At 35.3% G+C, this 12,500-nt stretch overlaps 1 protein-coding gene across 2 annotated transcripts in view; it reads right to left on the bottom strand.

Annotated features, from left to right (window-relative positions):
* Nucleotides 1-12,500, bottom strand: part of LOC136825342 (uncharacterized) — a 22,037-nt gene that overhangs the window by 4,431 nt on the left and 5,106 nt on the right. For both annotated transcript variants that reach the window (XM_067081579.1, XM_067081590.1), the window contains exon 2: nucleotides 196-404. In XM_067081579.1, the coding sequence (XP_066937680.1) occupies nucleotides 196-404 (209 nt within the window). The remainder of the gene's footprint in view (nucleotides 1-195; nucleotides 405-12,500) is intronic.

Raw genomic sequence — 12,500 nt, 5'->3', positions numbered from 1 at the left:
TCAATTCAAAGTGGGTGGAGTCAGAAAAGTACAGCGTTCTAGCTTTCCCGCAAGTCTTCACCGGTGAGATCTCTAGTCTCAACCCCTTTCCTTGACCTCACAGGTCTACCTTTCTACGACCATGTGATTTACTGTACTGTACAAGCATATATGTTTGCAAGCACGCACTTAGAATGACAGAGGACTGACGCTTACCTGAAGACTCCCCTCGTAATGCCATCCTCTCCTCTCTGTTCCTGATGCTCGCGGTCTGGAATGCCATGGTAATACCGGGATGCAGCCCAGGCGAAGCTGTATGGCCGCTTCTCTTCTTCTTCTTCGCTGTCGTTCTGAAGACCCTGGCTCTCGTCGGGACGGGCGAATACCGTCACAGCGATCACGCCCAGCAAAAGGAGTGAAATGATCTGAAAATAAAGTCGAATGTTGGAGGTTAATGAACTTAAGGGAAAGCAGCTCGTGGGTAAAGTATGTAAAAGTTAAGGTTCTACATGCACTCACGAACACATACCACACACGCACGCGGAAAGAGAGACATAGTGAAAGGGTAAAAAATTGCTCATAAATACGTACACAATATATATATATATATATATATATATAATATAATATATGCATATATATATATATATATATACATTTACTATTGTATATATGTATATATATATATATATATATATATATATATATATATATATATATATATATATATATATATATATACATTTTACTATATGTATATACAGGTACATACATACACACATGTGTATATATATATATATATATATATATATATGTATATGTAATATATATATATATATGTGTGTGTGTGTGTGTGTAATCATGTAATGTGATGTCTGTAATGCTAGATTAATAAATACATAAAAGTCCTTTTGGCGTGTATCATTTAGAGTAATACTTCATACGTAACAAGTTAGTAAATTCTGTATTGATGGGGCTTTAGGTGTTTATCAAAAATAGTTTTAACGATTGTAGCCCACGAATAGCGGAATTCCTTTGCTAAGCTATCGAGACTCATACCTGAGCAGGAAGACTGGTTTCGTGAACCTATCTGGACATTCATATTTCTGTATTAATTTTCAATATTTTTCGGATTCTTGTTTTCCAAGTTTAAAGTTTTACTGTATTAGCATTTATACTGTGTCATGTTTTCGTTATTTATTAAGATAACGATAGTCAGGGACTACTGGCTGCGCAAAAGATAGTATATGAAACAAAATAGCTATAAATTTTGTCCTTGCCTTGTTAAAAGAAATGGTTTCGGAATCCGAGAACTGTAATCTTGAAATAATATGAAATGCCACAAATACTTCAGCACTGAATAAAAATTCCCTACGAGAAAAATTGTATACTATATATATATATATGTGTTCATTATTTTCAAAATATTTAATATATATATATATATATATATATATATATATATATATATATATATATATATATATATATATTTCCGTTATAAATGTCCCTGAAAATGATGTGGATCTAACCTCCCAGTTATCAGCAAAACTTTTAGGATAAAGTTGGTAGCCAAGTGCCCTTCACCCTCTCAGTCGATTAAGTTTCAGATAGACTATTTAAGAACACATACAGAGAGGGACTTAATTTTTGTAGAAGTCGTAGCTGAAGCAGTTAAATGTATAAGTATGACAAAGATGCAGTATAATATTTGGAAGCAAAGCAGAAAAACATTGTTTGCGAGTGTTTTGAGAGGGTGGTCATGCGGAGAGAATAAAGGACGATTCTCTGGTGACATGATATTCAGTTTGTGAGTTCATGAGAAAGAAAGCTGGGTAGACAGGGTGGAAGAAGCACTGGAACAGGAGACCCTTCACATCAGTGAAGCAAAAAAGTGCCTCGAAGATAGCGACAAACAATGCACTGATTCCGTGGGTTGTTAATCATTACTGCCGATGTACCTCCAGTTAAGGTAACATAAAGTGGCTAAGGCTGTTGAAATTTTCTGCACAGGGCTTCAGGCTTGAGTCTGTAATGATGTTACACACACACGCACACATATATACTGTATATATATGTGTGTGTATGCTATATATATATATATATATATATATATATATATATATATATACATACATTATTATCACTATTATTCAGAAGATGAACCTATTCGTATAAGTCCACAAGGGCCACTAACTTGCAATACAAGCTCCTAAAGAATATGGTGTTGATTTGGAAGGAGTAACAGAAGGTAATAGGAGATACGGAAAGAAGAAATCAGTTATAACAAAAGAAAAAACAAATTAAAAAATAAAACGATAAAAATGTAAGTAAATTACAAATACAAGGAGAATTGCTTTAGGGTAGTAATGCATTGCACATTCGCTTGAAATTTTGAGGTTTCAATTGCACAACACACATACACAGAACGTAAGTTTGTGCCTACTTTCTTCAATAAGTTGGTTTAAAAATTCCCGCCTTTTTTTTTAACCTGTCAGACATATATTGATTCCATAAAATATTCAACTAACACGCTACTCTACAGGCACGAGTCACTGTAGCAACCAGTGAATGTAGCTGCCGCACCGCGGGACTGGGAACGCTCACTTAATGCAAATATACGATCGCTTTCGATTTGTCTTGCTTTTTCATGACCTTGCATTTGCTTCTGTACGTGGATTGCGTGCGTCTGGTTGCCTTTGTTGTGGCACCGAAGGGGTACAAAACCTTGCTCAAGCGAGACTGGATCTCTCCGCACTTTTGCCTTCACCGCAGATAAGGCTGCAGACCTCCTTGGATGGACATTCACCGTGAATGGCTTTTGGTTTGCCGTCATCACTCCAGTCTGGTTCCAATGCTTAGGATTCTTTGGTCATGTTATTATTAATATTACTTACTGAAAAGTCCAGAATATTTATATAATTTTACAGCGCATATAATCAAGAATTCTTAACAAGACCTTTCATACTTTCTACAGTGACTCTTCAACTTTCGACTGGTTAATTTTTTGAGGACTTGTTCAGATAAGAACTTAACCGATAAAAATGGTTTGGTTACGTGGCTTAATCCGGATGGATCTGGTCTTGCAGGAAAGTGATCTTGAAAAGGGAAAGTTTTATTGTTCCGCTGGATGACAGGTGAATGACACATAGAGCATCTGAAGAACACCATCGCCACAAGAGATGAACTTTATTGCTTATTTAACTTCCATTCTCTGGATGATCCATATTCCTGTGAAATTATTAACAACTGGAATCATATCTCTCTTTTTATACTAATCATTTTTTGCTAAATATCACTGCGTCACATTGATTTCCCATTTATTGACTTAGCCAAACGCTCGCGCTTAAACTTTGTGTTGGAAATGCTTTGATGCAGACTTTGTTAACGTGACTTTCAATACTTTATTACAGTTGGTTTAAGTGTCTTCTTAAAACTCGGCATGTCACTGAATATTGATGTTGCTAATGCTCATGCACGGAGAGAGAGAGAGAGAGAGAGAGAGAGAGAGAGAGAGAGAATAATGGAGGAAGAGTTCCACCCACCAGATTGAGGGATTACTTCGTAGCTACCTAACCTTTTTATATAAGATATAGTGGAATATGAGTGTGTGTGCGGTTTTCACCCTGGCTCCGATCCACAACAATTAGCTGACCACCAAGCACCTCATTCAATATTTAAAAATAATGTATTAGATAGAACTTTCCTAGGTCGTCCTTTCCTTGCCTAGGGATCGAGCGTCGGCCTGGCATCCATCCCACTACGAGAGAGAGAGAGAGAGAGAGAGAGAGAGAGAGAGAGACCTAATTGCATATATAAGTTACCAAAGATTTACTTTTTCATAAACTTTTGTTCATAGAATACACTGAACTGTTATTAATTTTCTCTGCATCTATCGTGCATTTTGATTAGGTTCCTAGGTTGTAATATTGATATCTTTCGAATATTTTTCTCTTACTCCCTTCCTCCATTTCTGCTGCAGTGTATAACTGCTATCAATTCACCGGCGTTAACAGCAGGTAAGCACTGATTATGTATAAGAGTTTTGAGTCGATCTGAAAGTCAACGGAAGCACCAGTCTGCTTCTAAACCATCCAACGGAAGCACTGGGTAACATGGATATTAAGCTATTTATGGAATTATGATAAACGCAAATGATGGTGGAAAAATCACAGGGCTCTTATTCCAGAAAATACCTACCAAAACATAACATGGAACTCGAAAATATGACAAAAAATATATGTATGTTGGTAAGTCTGAATGATTGTTATCTAACATGGAACGACTGAGGTTTCAACGGCTGATAGTTTATATTATGAGTCTAGGAAAACCTTTTACTGGTTGTGTGATGACGTTTCACTCGACGCTTGTACTGGTAACATTATTATCATGTAGCCTTATAGACGTTGATATTTCTTTGCGCTGTTATCATGATCATTATTACTATCATTTCACACCCAAAACTGGAGAGAGAGACTGCGTATGTTTCGCTAAAAACCTGAGTTGTTGCACGTTTAATTCTGGAAACCCTGTAAGTTGAAATATTTTGCCAACTCAGGAAGACTTCGTGACTGAAGTTTTTTTTTGCTGATTTTTTTTATCTTATTCTCTGGCTTCTTATCTTTGTTATCTTTACAATATTAATGGAAATGCGTTAAACTGAGCTAAAGAAAGAAATTTTCTCTCAAGACATTGGTGTTTTTTATTTAATTTGACATCGTTACGGTATTATTGGCTATTATTAATTTTATATTGTTACTCTTGTGATAGATTCTGTCTTTTAGTACTTTGCTACTGCCCTTTTATAAGAGCAAATCGATTACTGTAGGTATCGTGAAAATGCTTAAGAATGGGAAATTGGAATGTGCAATCTTTTGTAGAAATTCGTCTGAGATGTTTGTTTGCAAATATATTCAAAACCTATGATAGAATGTTTGAAGAATATCTGATCATTTATCTTTCATTCAGTTTTATATTAAATTATCCTCTTTCTTAAGCGCCAAACTTGACTCTTCAAAGGTTAGCCTACAGGGTCAGAAGAAGAATACACCAGGATACAACGTAATAGGATGTAACGAACATTTGCCCAGCCTATACATATTACCCACTTCGATAAAGCCAACACACGCCGGAGACTTGATCACCTTTCAACCTTGGAGGAAGGGAAGAAGAACCGAAGTGAGTTCTACATGTGGTTGTCCTTGCAGGGTCTGGGTTCTGCTGGTTTAAGCTCGTTACCCCACAGGCGAAAATGTACATCCTTTCCCAAGGAATTGCCGGGGTTTCCTCTGCCCTTACCAATGTTCACTTTGATTTTCAAAAACGACTGAAGGAACTGAGATGTGCGCATAAATTATAGCACTGTTAATAGAATATTGTGAGTCTACAAGAAAATCTCATAGTCAGGAAGCCTGTAAAAATATACAAAAGCTTTTCGTTCATTTACCAAGCATCAACACTACCAACCCTGAAAATTCATCAGCTCTCAAAATCTTTTGGTCCCTAAGGAACATAAAACACCAGTTTTCTCTGAAGAAAGATGAAAAACATACGTACTATATGTATTTTAGCACAAGTCAACAATTAATGTAATAATTATTTTAAAGACTTTTCAGCGTTTGATGCAGGAATATTGCACTACGTTTAATTTTACAATCATTGCAAAAAACGGAAATATTTTCCTGACATATCCTAAACAAGCAAGAGAAAATGGTGTTGTTCAAATAGATTTGATTTGGTAATTCGAAATTAAATACTTAATTTTCACTAAACGATGAGAAACAATATCTACAGTGCTTGGAAAAGCGACATGAAGACCGATTCTCGATTCCGTAGAAGGCTGAATAATAAACACCTGACACGCGTTCTAAAGGGTTTTACTTGACAATACAAAATCGATGGAACTAATACTTACCACTTACCGGTAGAGGAATTGACATATACCAGTATTTTGCTGAATATTTTTTACATTGTATAATTGTGCTATTTATTTATAGGCAGTACTCAAGTGCATGATAGACATACACTCATACATACATACATATATACATACATACATACATATACAGTATATATATATATATATATATATATACATATATATACATATATTTTAATACATCACCGTGACATTTACAAACAAACGTTAAGCTACAAATTTCGTTTAGGGTATACCTTGGTTTAACCAGACCACTAGGCTGATTAACAGCTCTCCTAGAAGGAGCTCGCCGAAGAGTTAGATTTATTTACGTGGCTAAGAACCAATTGGTTGCCTAGCAACAGGACCTGCAGCTTATTGTGGAATCCGAACCACATTATAACGAGAAATAAATTTCTATCACCAGAAATAAATTCCTCTAATTTTCATTGGCCGGTCGGAGAATCGAACGCGGAACCAGCAGAGTGCTAGCCGAGAACGATACCCACCCGTCCAATGAGGAACTACAAATTTCGTTTAAAATCAAGTTCGAGCTAATTCGGGAATATTACTGAAGGGGAATTATAAGTGAGAAATTGATTGGTACCTAAGTGCTAGTACACCCGATAGTACCCTCCAGCGACTTCCAGTGACGTTCAAGGCCATTAGGCAATGAAACTTAATGTTTATATATATATATATATATATATATATATATATATATATATATATATATATATATATATATATACATATACAGACACACACACTCACACACACACACACACACACACATATATATATATATATATATATATATATATATATATATATACATATACACATACAGTACATACACTAGCGGATCCGGGGGTCCACCTGGGCACGTGCCCCTATGAAAATTAATGATAAATGATAATATTGAAAATTTAGATAGTAATAACATAAATAAATATAAAAAAGGGAAAAAATCGATTAAAGAAATAATATATATAATATATATATATATACTGTATATATATATATATATATTATTTCTTTAATCATTTTTTATTTTTATATTTATTTATGTTATTAGAAATATATATATATATATATATATATATATATATATATATATATATATATATATATATACATACTGTATATATATAAAATGAAAATTGGTGCCCCGCAAGTGAAATTTTTCTGGATCCGCTAGTGCATACATACGTAATGCAGTCAGTAACTTTCTCTGTAAACTGGCTTAAAATCTATCAAATGGCAGACCTCCAGCTGATCAGATTTCTCTCAGGAATCTGTTCCTGTATCCGTTGACCCCAACAGCGGTCAGTGCCTCATGAAAATTACTAGTCTGTAATCGTGCCTCTAGACCCGTCTGATTCATGATACCAGTCTCGTTCCACACCTGTGGTAAACTTTCTGAACGGTTATGAGCGTAAAATCGAGTGTGGGTACTACGACTTCCGCACTTGACGGTTATTCTGCTTCACAAAAGATCTTTCATTTAAGGTGGACGGGGCAAAGATCGTTCGGCATTTATTTATTCATTTACTTTTTATGTGTACGCTTTAGCGATAAGCCATTAAAGAATAGTCCGCAGAATGATCATTCTTAGTAAAGTTAACTATATATGGAAGTAGTTAAGAGGGAAAAGAATGAATGAAAGAAACTTGTAGGCTCTCATAAATCACCTGATCCAAAGGATGATTAAAGCCCAAAAATTTTCATGAAGTATTGACTGCTGCTGAGGTCAGCAGATAACATAAACAGATTCCTGACATAGATCTAATCAAGTGGTATTTAGCTTTGAATAGATCTGAAAGTAAGCTATTTCAAAGAGAAAGTAAGACACACACGTATGCATATATATATATATATATATATATATATATATATATATATATATATATATATATATATATATATATATATTCAGCTAAGGCCACGAAACAAAAAAAAGAAGTAGCAAGGGTTTTGTTTTATTTCAATACATTTTTTCGAGATACAGTGTACCTCGGAAATGTGTTAGAAATAACACGAAATTGCTTGGTGCTTCCTTATTGTATTTTCCGTGGCCTTAGCTGAATATATTGTCATACACTATTAAGTTGCATACAAGCACGTGTGTCTATATGTGTATATACTGTATATATATAAAGACAAAATCCACGAAGGAAATAGAAACATTGGAGTGCTGCTCATTTGTTTCTCTTTCCTTGGTGGATTTTGTCTTTATTTATATATTCATCACGTTCCATATTTTTTGTGATTCAGTTATAGACATATATTTATATATATACATACATACATACATACATACATTACACATTACACACACACATACATATATATATGTATATATATATATATATATATATATATATATATATATATATATATATATAAGCTATATATATATAAACAGCACAATCAAACAATTCAGAAAAAAACCATTTAGCAAAATGACTTTCTGTTCCTTTTGCGGTAAGTATTAGTCATCGATTTTGTATTGTCGTATAAAATCCTTCAGACTACGTGACTGATATTTATTATTCAAATCCTCAGACTTCTGAGGAATTATCGACGGCAAACTTGTGAAGCGTCAAGGACGGATGGCAGACGAACCTGTTGTCACACCTTTAAGCAAGTTTGAGAGGGAAAGAAGAAGACCTCAGCTCATGACGATAACGATGATAATTTTGATGGCAATTATTAATAAGAATGAAGAAAAAGGAGAAGAAGAATGTGCTGTGATATTCGGCTTTGAAATATAACGGAAATTTTAAAGAATATAGGAATTAAGTCTAAACCTAGCAAACGTATTATAGTAATGACTTTCGAACAATTTAACTCTCCAGCCAGTTCCTCATTTCCATTAGCACAAACACGCTCACACACACGCACAAACACATGATATCACAATAAGACAGTTGTTAACCACGTAGTCAGCTCACAGAACACAAACTGAGTTGCACATGTGTATATGTTATACCTGAATATACAAGTATATACTGTATATATATTATATACAGTATATATATATATATATATATATATATATATATATATATTTATATCTAAATATATAAGTATATACACACACACTATATACATACTGTATATGTATGTATATATATTTAGATACAACACACGCGCATGCGCAGCCCAGTTTGCGTTCTGTGAGGTGACTACGGGTTAACAGCTGCATTTACACCTTCCTTCACTTGTTCTGTATCTCACCACCTATCTTATCGAACTCGACCATCTTCCATTATGTTTACTCTTGAATACTTGTACGAATCACTTACCTACATCACCTACCTACTTCTCTTCTTTCACCATCCATTTACTTTCAAATTTCTTTTCTTGCAAAAACTATTAAACTTTTTTTTCATATATAATTTTTTTTTTTTGCAACTTTTCATAACTTGCCCCAGTCAGCATGATATCATCAGTGAACATTAGTCATCCTATTGCAGCTAAATTCCTTATATCTAGAATATGCATCTGTATCGGTTGTCCTTTCTCTGCTCAGTCACCTTGCTTCATCCATAGGTGCTGAAGAGCCTGAAGACATAAAATACCTTTGTTCCAAACACTCTTCTATACCAAGTCATTCCAAATTTCATGGATATGCAGTAGTTAACTTCCATCGTTTAAAAACTTGACGCAAAGCTATGTAAACGAAGATTAATGTCTTTCATTGATAAACAACTGATAAGGCCCTCCTCCCACCCAAAAAAAAAAAAAAAAAAAATTAAAGCACGGATCCAACGCGTTATTGAGAATTCTGTTTTTTTCTTTTTTTTGGTGAACGACTACAAAATGAATGAATTAAGGCAGGACATAATGTCTTTCAAAGACTAGTAGATAATACAGTAGTTATTATGAAGGGAAATTGTATGACATCTTACAGAAGATTCATCATAGGTGTGTGGCTTGTCTCTGGATTTACAACTAAATTGGGCTTGAGAGAGAGAGAGAGAAAGAGAGAGAGACTGCGCAGAGTTAAAAAAATACGGGAGCGTTCCGTTAGAGTGCAGTTTCCGGCAGTAATTCGAAGATAAGCTTTCGAGATAAAATTCGCCCGCCTTGTTCAGTGCTCCCATGCAAGCTGCAGGACTGCTCGTCCAACCATTCCCAAAAGTGAGATCATGGGCCTAGCAAGAAAGTCGCGTAAATTCATCTGCCTCGTTAAAGCTGTTGGTAGATTTAGCCGAAGGTGGTGAGAAAACATTTTGTAATACCGTTATCGCGAACTGACTTTTGTGGTGACGTGTATGAATGGGCATAAAATGTTGCAATGCGTTCGGGAAATATAATTCAGAAAAGTCAAAATTGATGTCATCCTAATTTAATGCCAGTTACAAGACAGGTTAGGCTACTCTAGACAGTCAGGGAACCTTGCTCTCTCTTTTATACGATTCCCAAGCCGGACGGGGAGGAAAAAATGAGCGCGCTCTCTAACATTTAGTAAATGATTTAGATACCAAGTCAATCGTCGTGGGTCGTTGGGTCGTTGCTAGGGCGGAGAGAACGAAAGAAAGAAAGAAAAAAGAACAGAGAGAGGGAAAGAAAAAAAAAAAGACACTAGACGTGAGTGTCATTGCTCTGTCAAAATGCATGCCATCAAATCGGCAGGGCTTCCACGTGGTAATCCCCACCCCACCTGAGTGAAGACTTGGATATTCGCGCAAAACTAAACTCTCCCCGATTTTGATTGGCATAAGTCTCTATTATTATGCGACTGAACAGGTTCCTAAATTCTCTGGCCGACAAAATTGCCTTGAAAGTGATTGCAAATAAAGGTCATCTGCTTCTTGATCGAATGTATCTTTCTTTTTGTCTGGATGTTTATCTCTCTCTCTCTCTCTCTCTCTCTCTCTCTCTCTCTCTCTCTCTCTCTCTCTCTCTCTCTCTCTTCTCTGTCTGTAACTAAGGTCTTTTATCAATAATCTTCCTTATGGCAGTTTGTTGATGATATATTAGACATGACTTTGGTTTGCTGAAATGCACAGTACTATATCAGAGATACGAACTGACTTTCCCCACTCAAAATGTTGGAAAATATTGAATTAATCTCAGGAAAAACTCTTCCAAAAACTTAGAAATAAGTCAATAATATTACGTAGCGTTTTAATCACATAAGTCAGTATAAGAAAGCGGAATTTATGCATTCTTTTTCATTTAAATTTGGATGATCATTAAAATCAAAGTTATCTTCGTCTGCTCGGTAGAAATCTATGTCGCTCGTCATTTGTGACTCAGGGAACGATGCTAAACCATGTTAGACCTAGTTTTGTCGGCACTTTTATTACATGAATTTGCTTCTGCTCTAAACTTGATTATTTGTGCTTGTTCGACGTTTCAATTGATCACTTATTAGCACGGGAATTCACTCTTCATTCTGGGAATTAGGCTAGACCGATGGTCGAGTAAAGAGAAAGGCTGGGGGAATTAAAGCCCGGGTGAATGTATGATCTTTCAACGAAGACAACAGGTTCGACAGGGCGCCTGACGGAATCACGCATTCAGTCGACGATATTAATCTAAACAGGGTCGATGAGTGAAACCTTCACAAATTACAGCCAGATAAAAGAAATAAGCTGGGAGATGAAAATCCAAAATTCAGTTGTGACAAGATGATATGCACACACACACACACACACACACACTCAAAGACGTGACAAACGTGCCGGTTGGGGATGCTAATACGATAAGCCTATCTCATTGTTTCGAAAACGCGAAGCCTGTGGAAGCATCGTCACATAAGAGCGACTGTAAAGAACACTGCGAGGTTAAAAATAGGAGAGCCGCAGTTACCCGGGTTGCTACAGCCTGTTCTCTAATGTTCTTTAAGAGATGCAAACCCTCTATTATCATTCCTCTCCTTCATAAGTGATTTTTTAGCGATATTTTCATAGAATTTATAAATTCATGAAAGCATAAATAATCATATTCACGCAAATACACGCATGCTCAGACTGACAGAAAGGCGCGTACGCGGACACGCATATTTAATATATATATATATTTAATGTGTGTGTGTGTGTATGTTTGTGTGTGTGTTTGTGAGTGTGTGTGTGTGTAGAGAGAGATAGTGAGAAATAAGAATAATTGAAGCATTTTTTCATAACTGTAATGATAACTGCAAAGATATATTTAGCAGCATTTATATTATCAGTTCATATCCAAGGTTCATATCTTACAACTTATTTTCCTCGGGAACCGTAGCAGTACCTTGTCATTTTCTAAGGGACCAGTCTTGGTCTTCAGTTTCTAATATAAGAATTTATTCATTTTCGTATTAATAATATGATTTTTTTTGCGGTCGTTTTAAAGCTTAATGAGAGTTTTTGTCATAACACAGTAAATGCCCAAACTGCATCAGAGTTATCCAGTTAATTGACATCTGTGGTCAATAAGCAACAGTGTTACTGTCTGGCATTCATTGAAACCACTTTATTCATTTTCTATCCCGCTAACTAAAGCTGTTGTAACTCCATTAGTCGCATTCTTTCCACATTTTTAAAAGAATGTGAACCCTCTGTCTGTCTGTCATGTTTTATGATTCGCGAAATGTGAGTCAATCAGTAATCAT

This window comes from Macrobrachium rosenbergii, chromosome 3, assembly GCF_040412425.1.
Source record: "Macrobrachium rosenbergii isolate ZJJX-2024 chromosome 3, ASM4041242v1, whole genome shotgun sequence".
Classification (NCBI taxonomy): domain Eukaryota; kingdom Metazoa; phylum Arthropoda; class Malacostraca; order Decapoda; family Palaemonidae; genus Macrobrachium; species Macrobrachium rosenbergii.
Note: the sequence above shows the minus strand (reverse complement) of the source record. Positions and strands in the feature narration are given on the sequence as shown.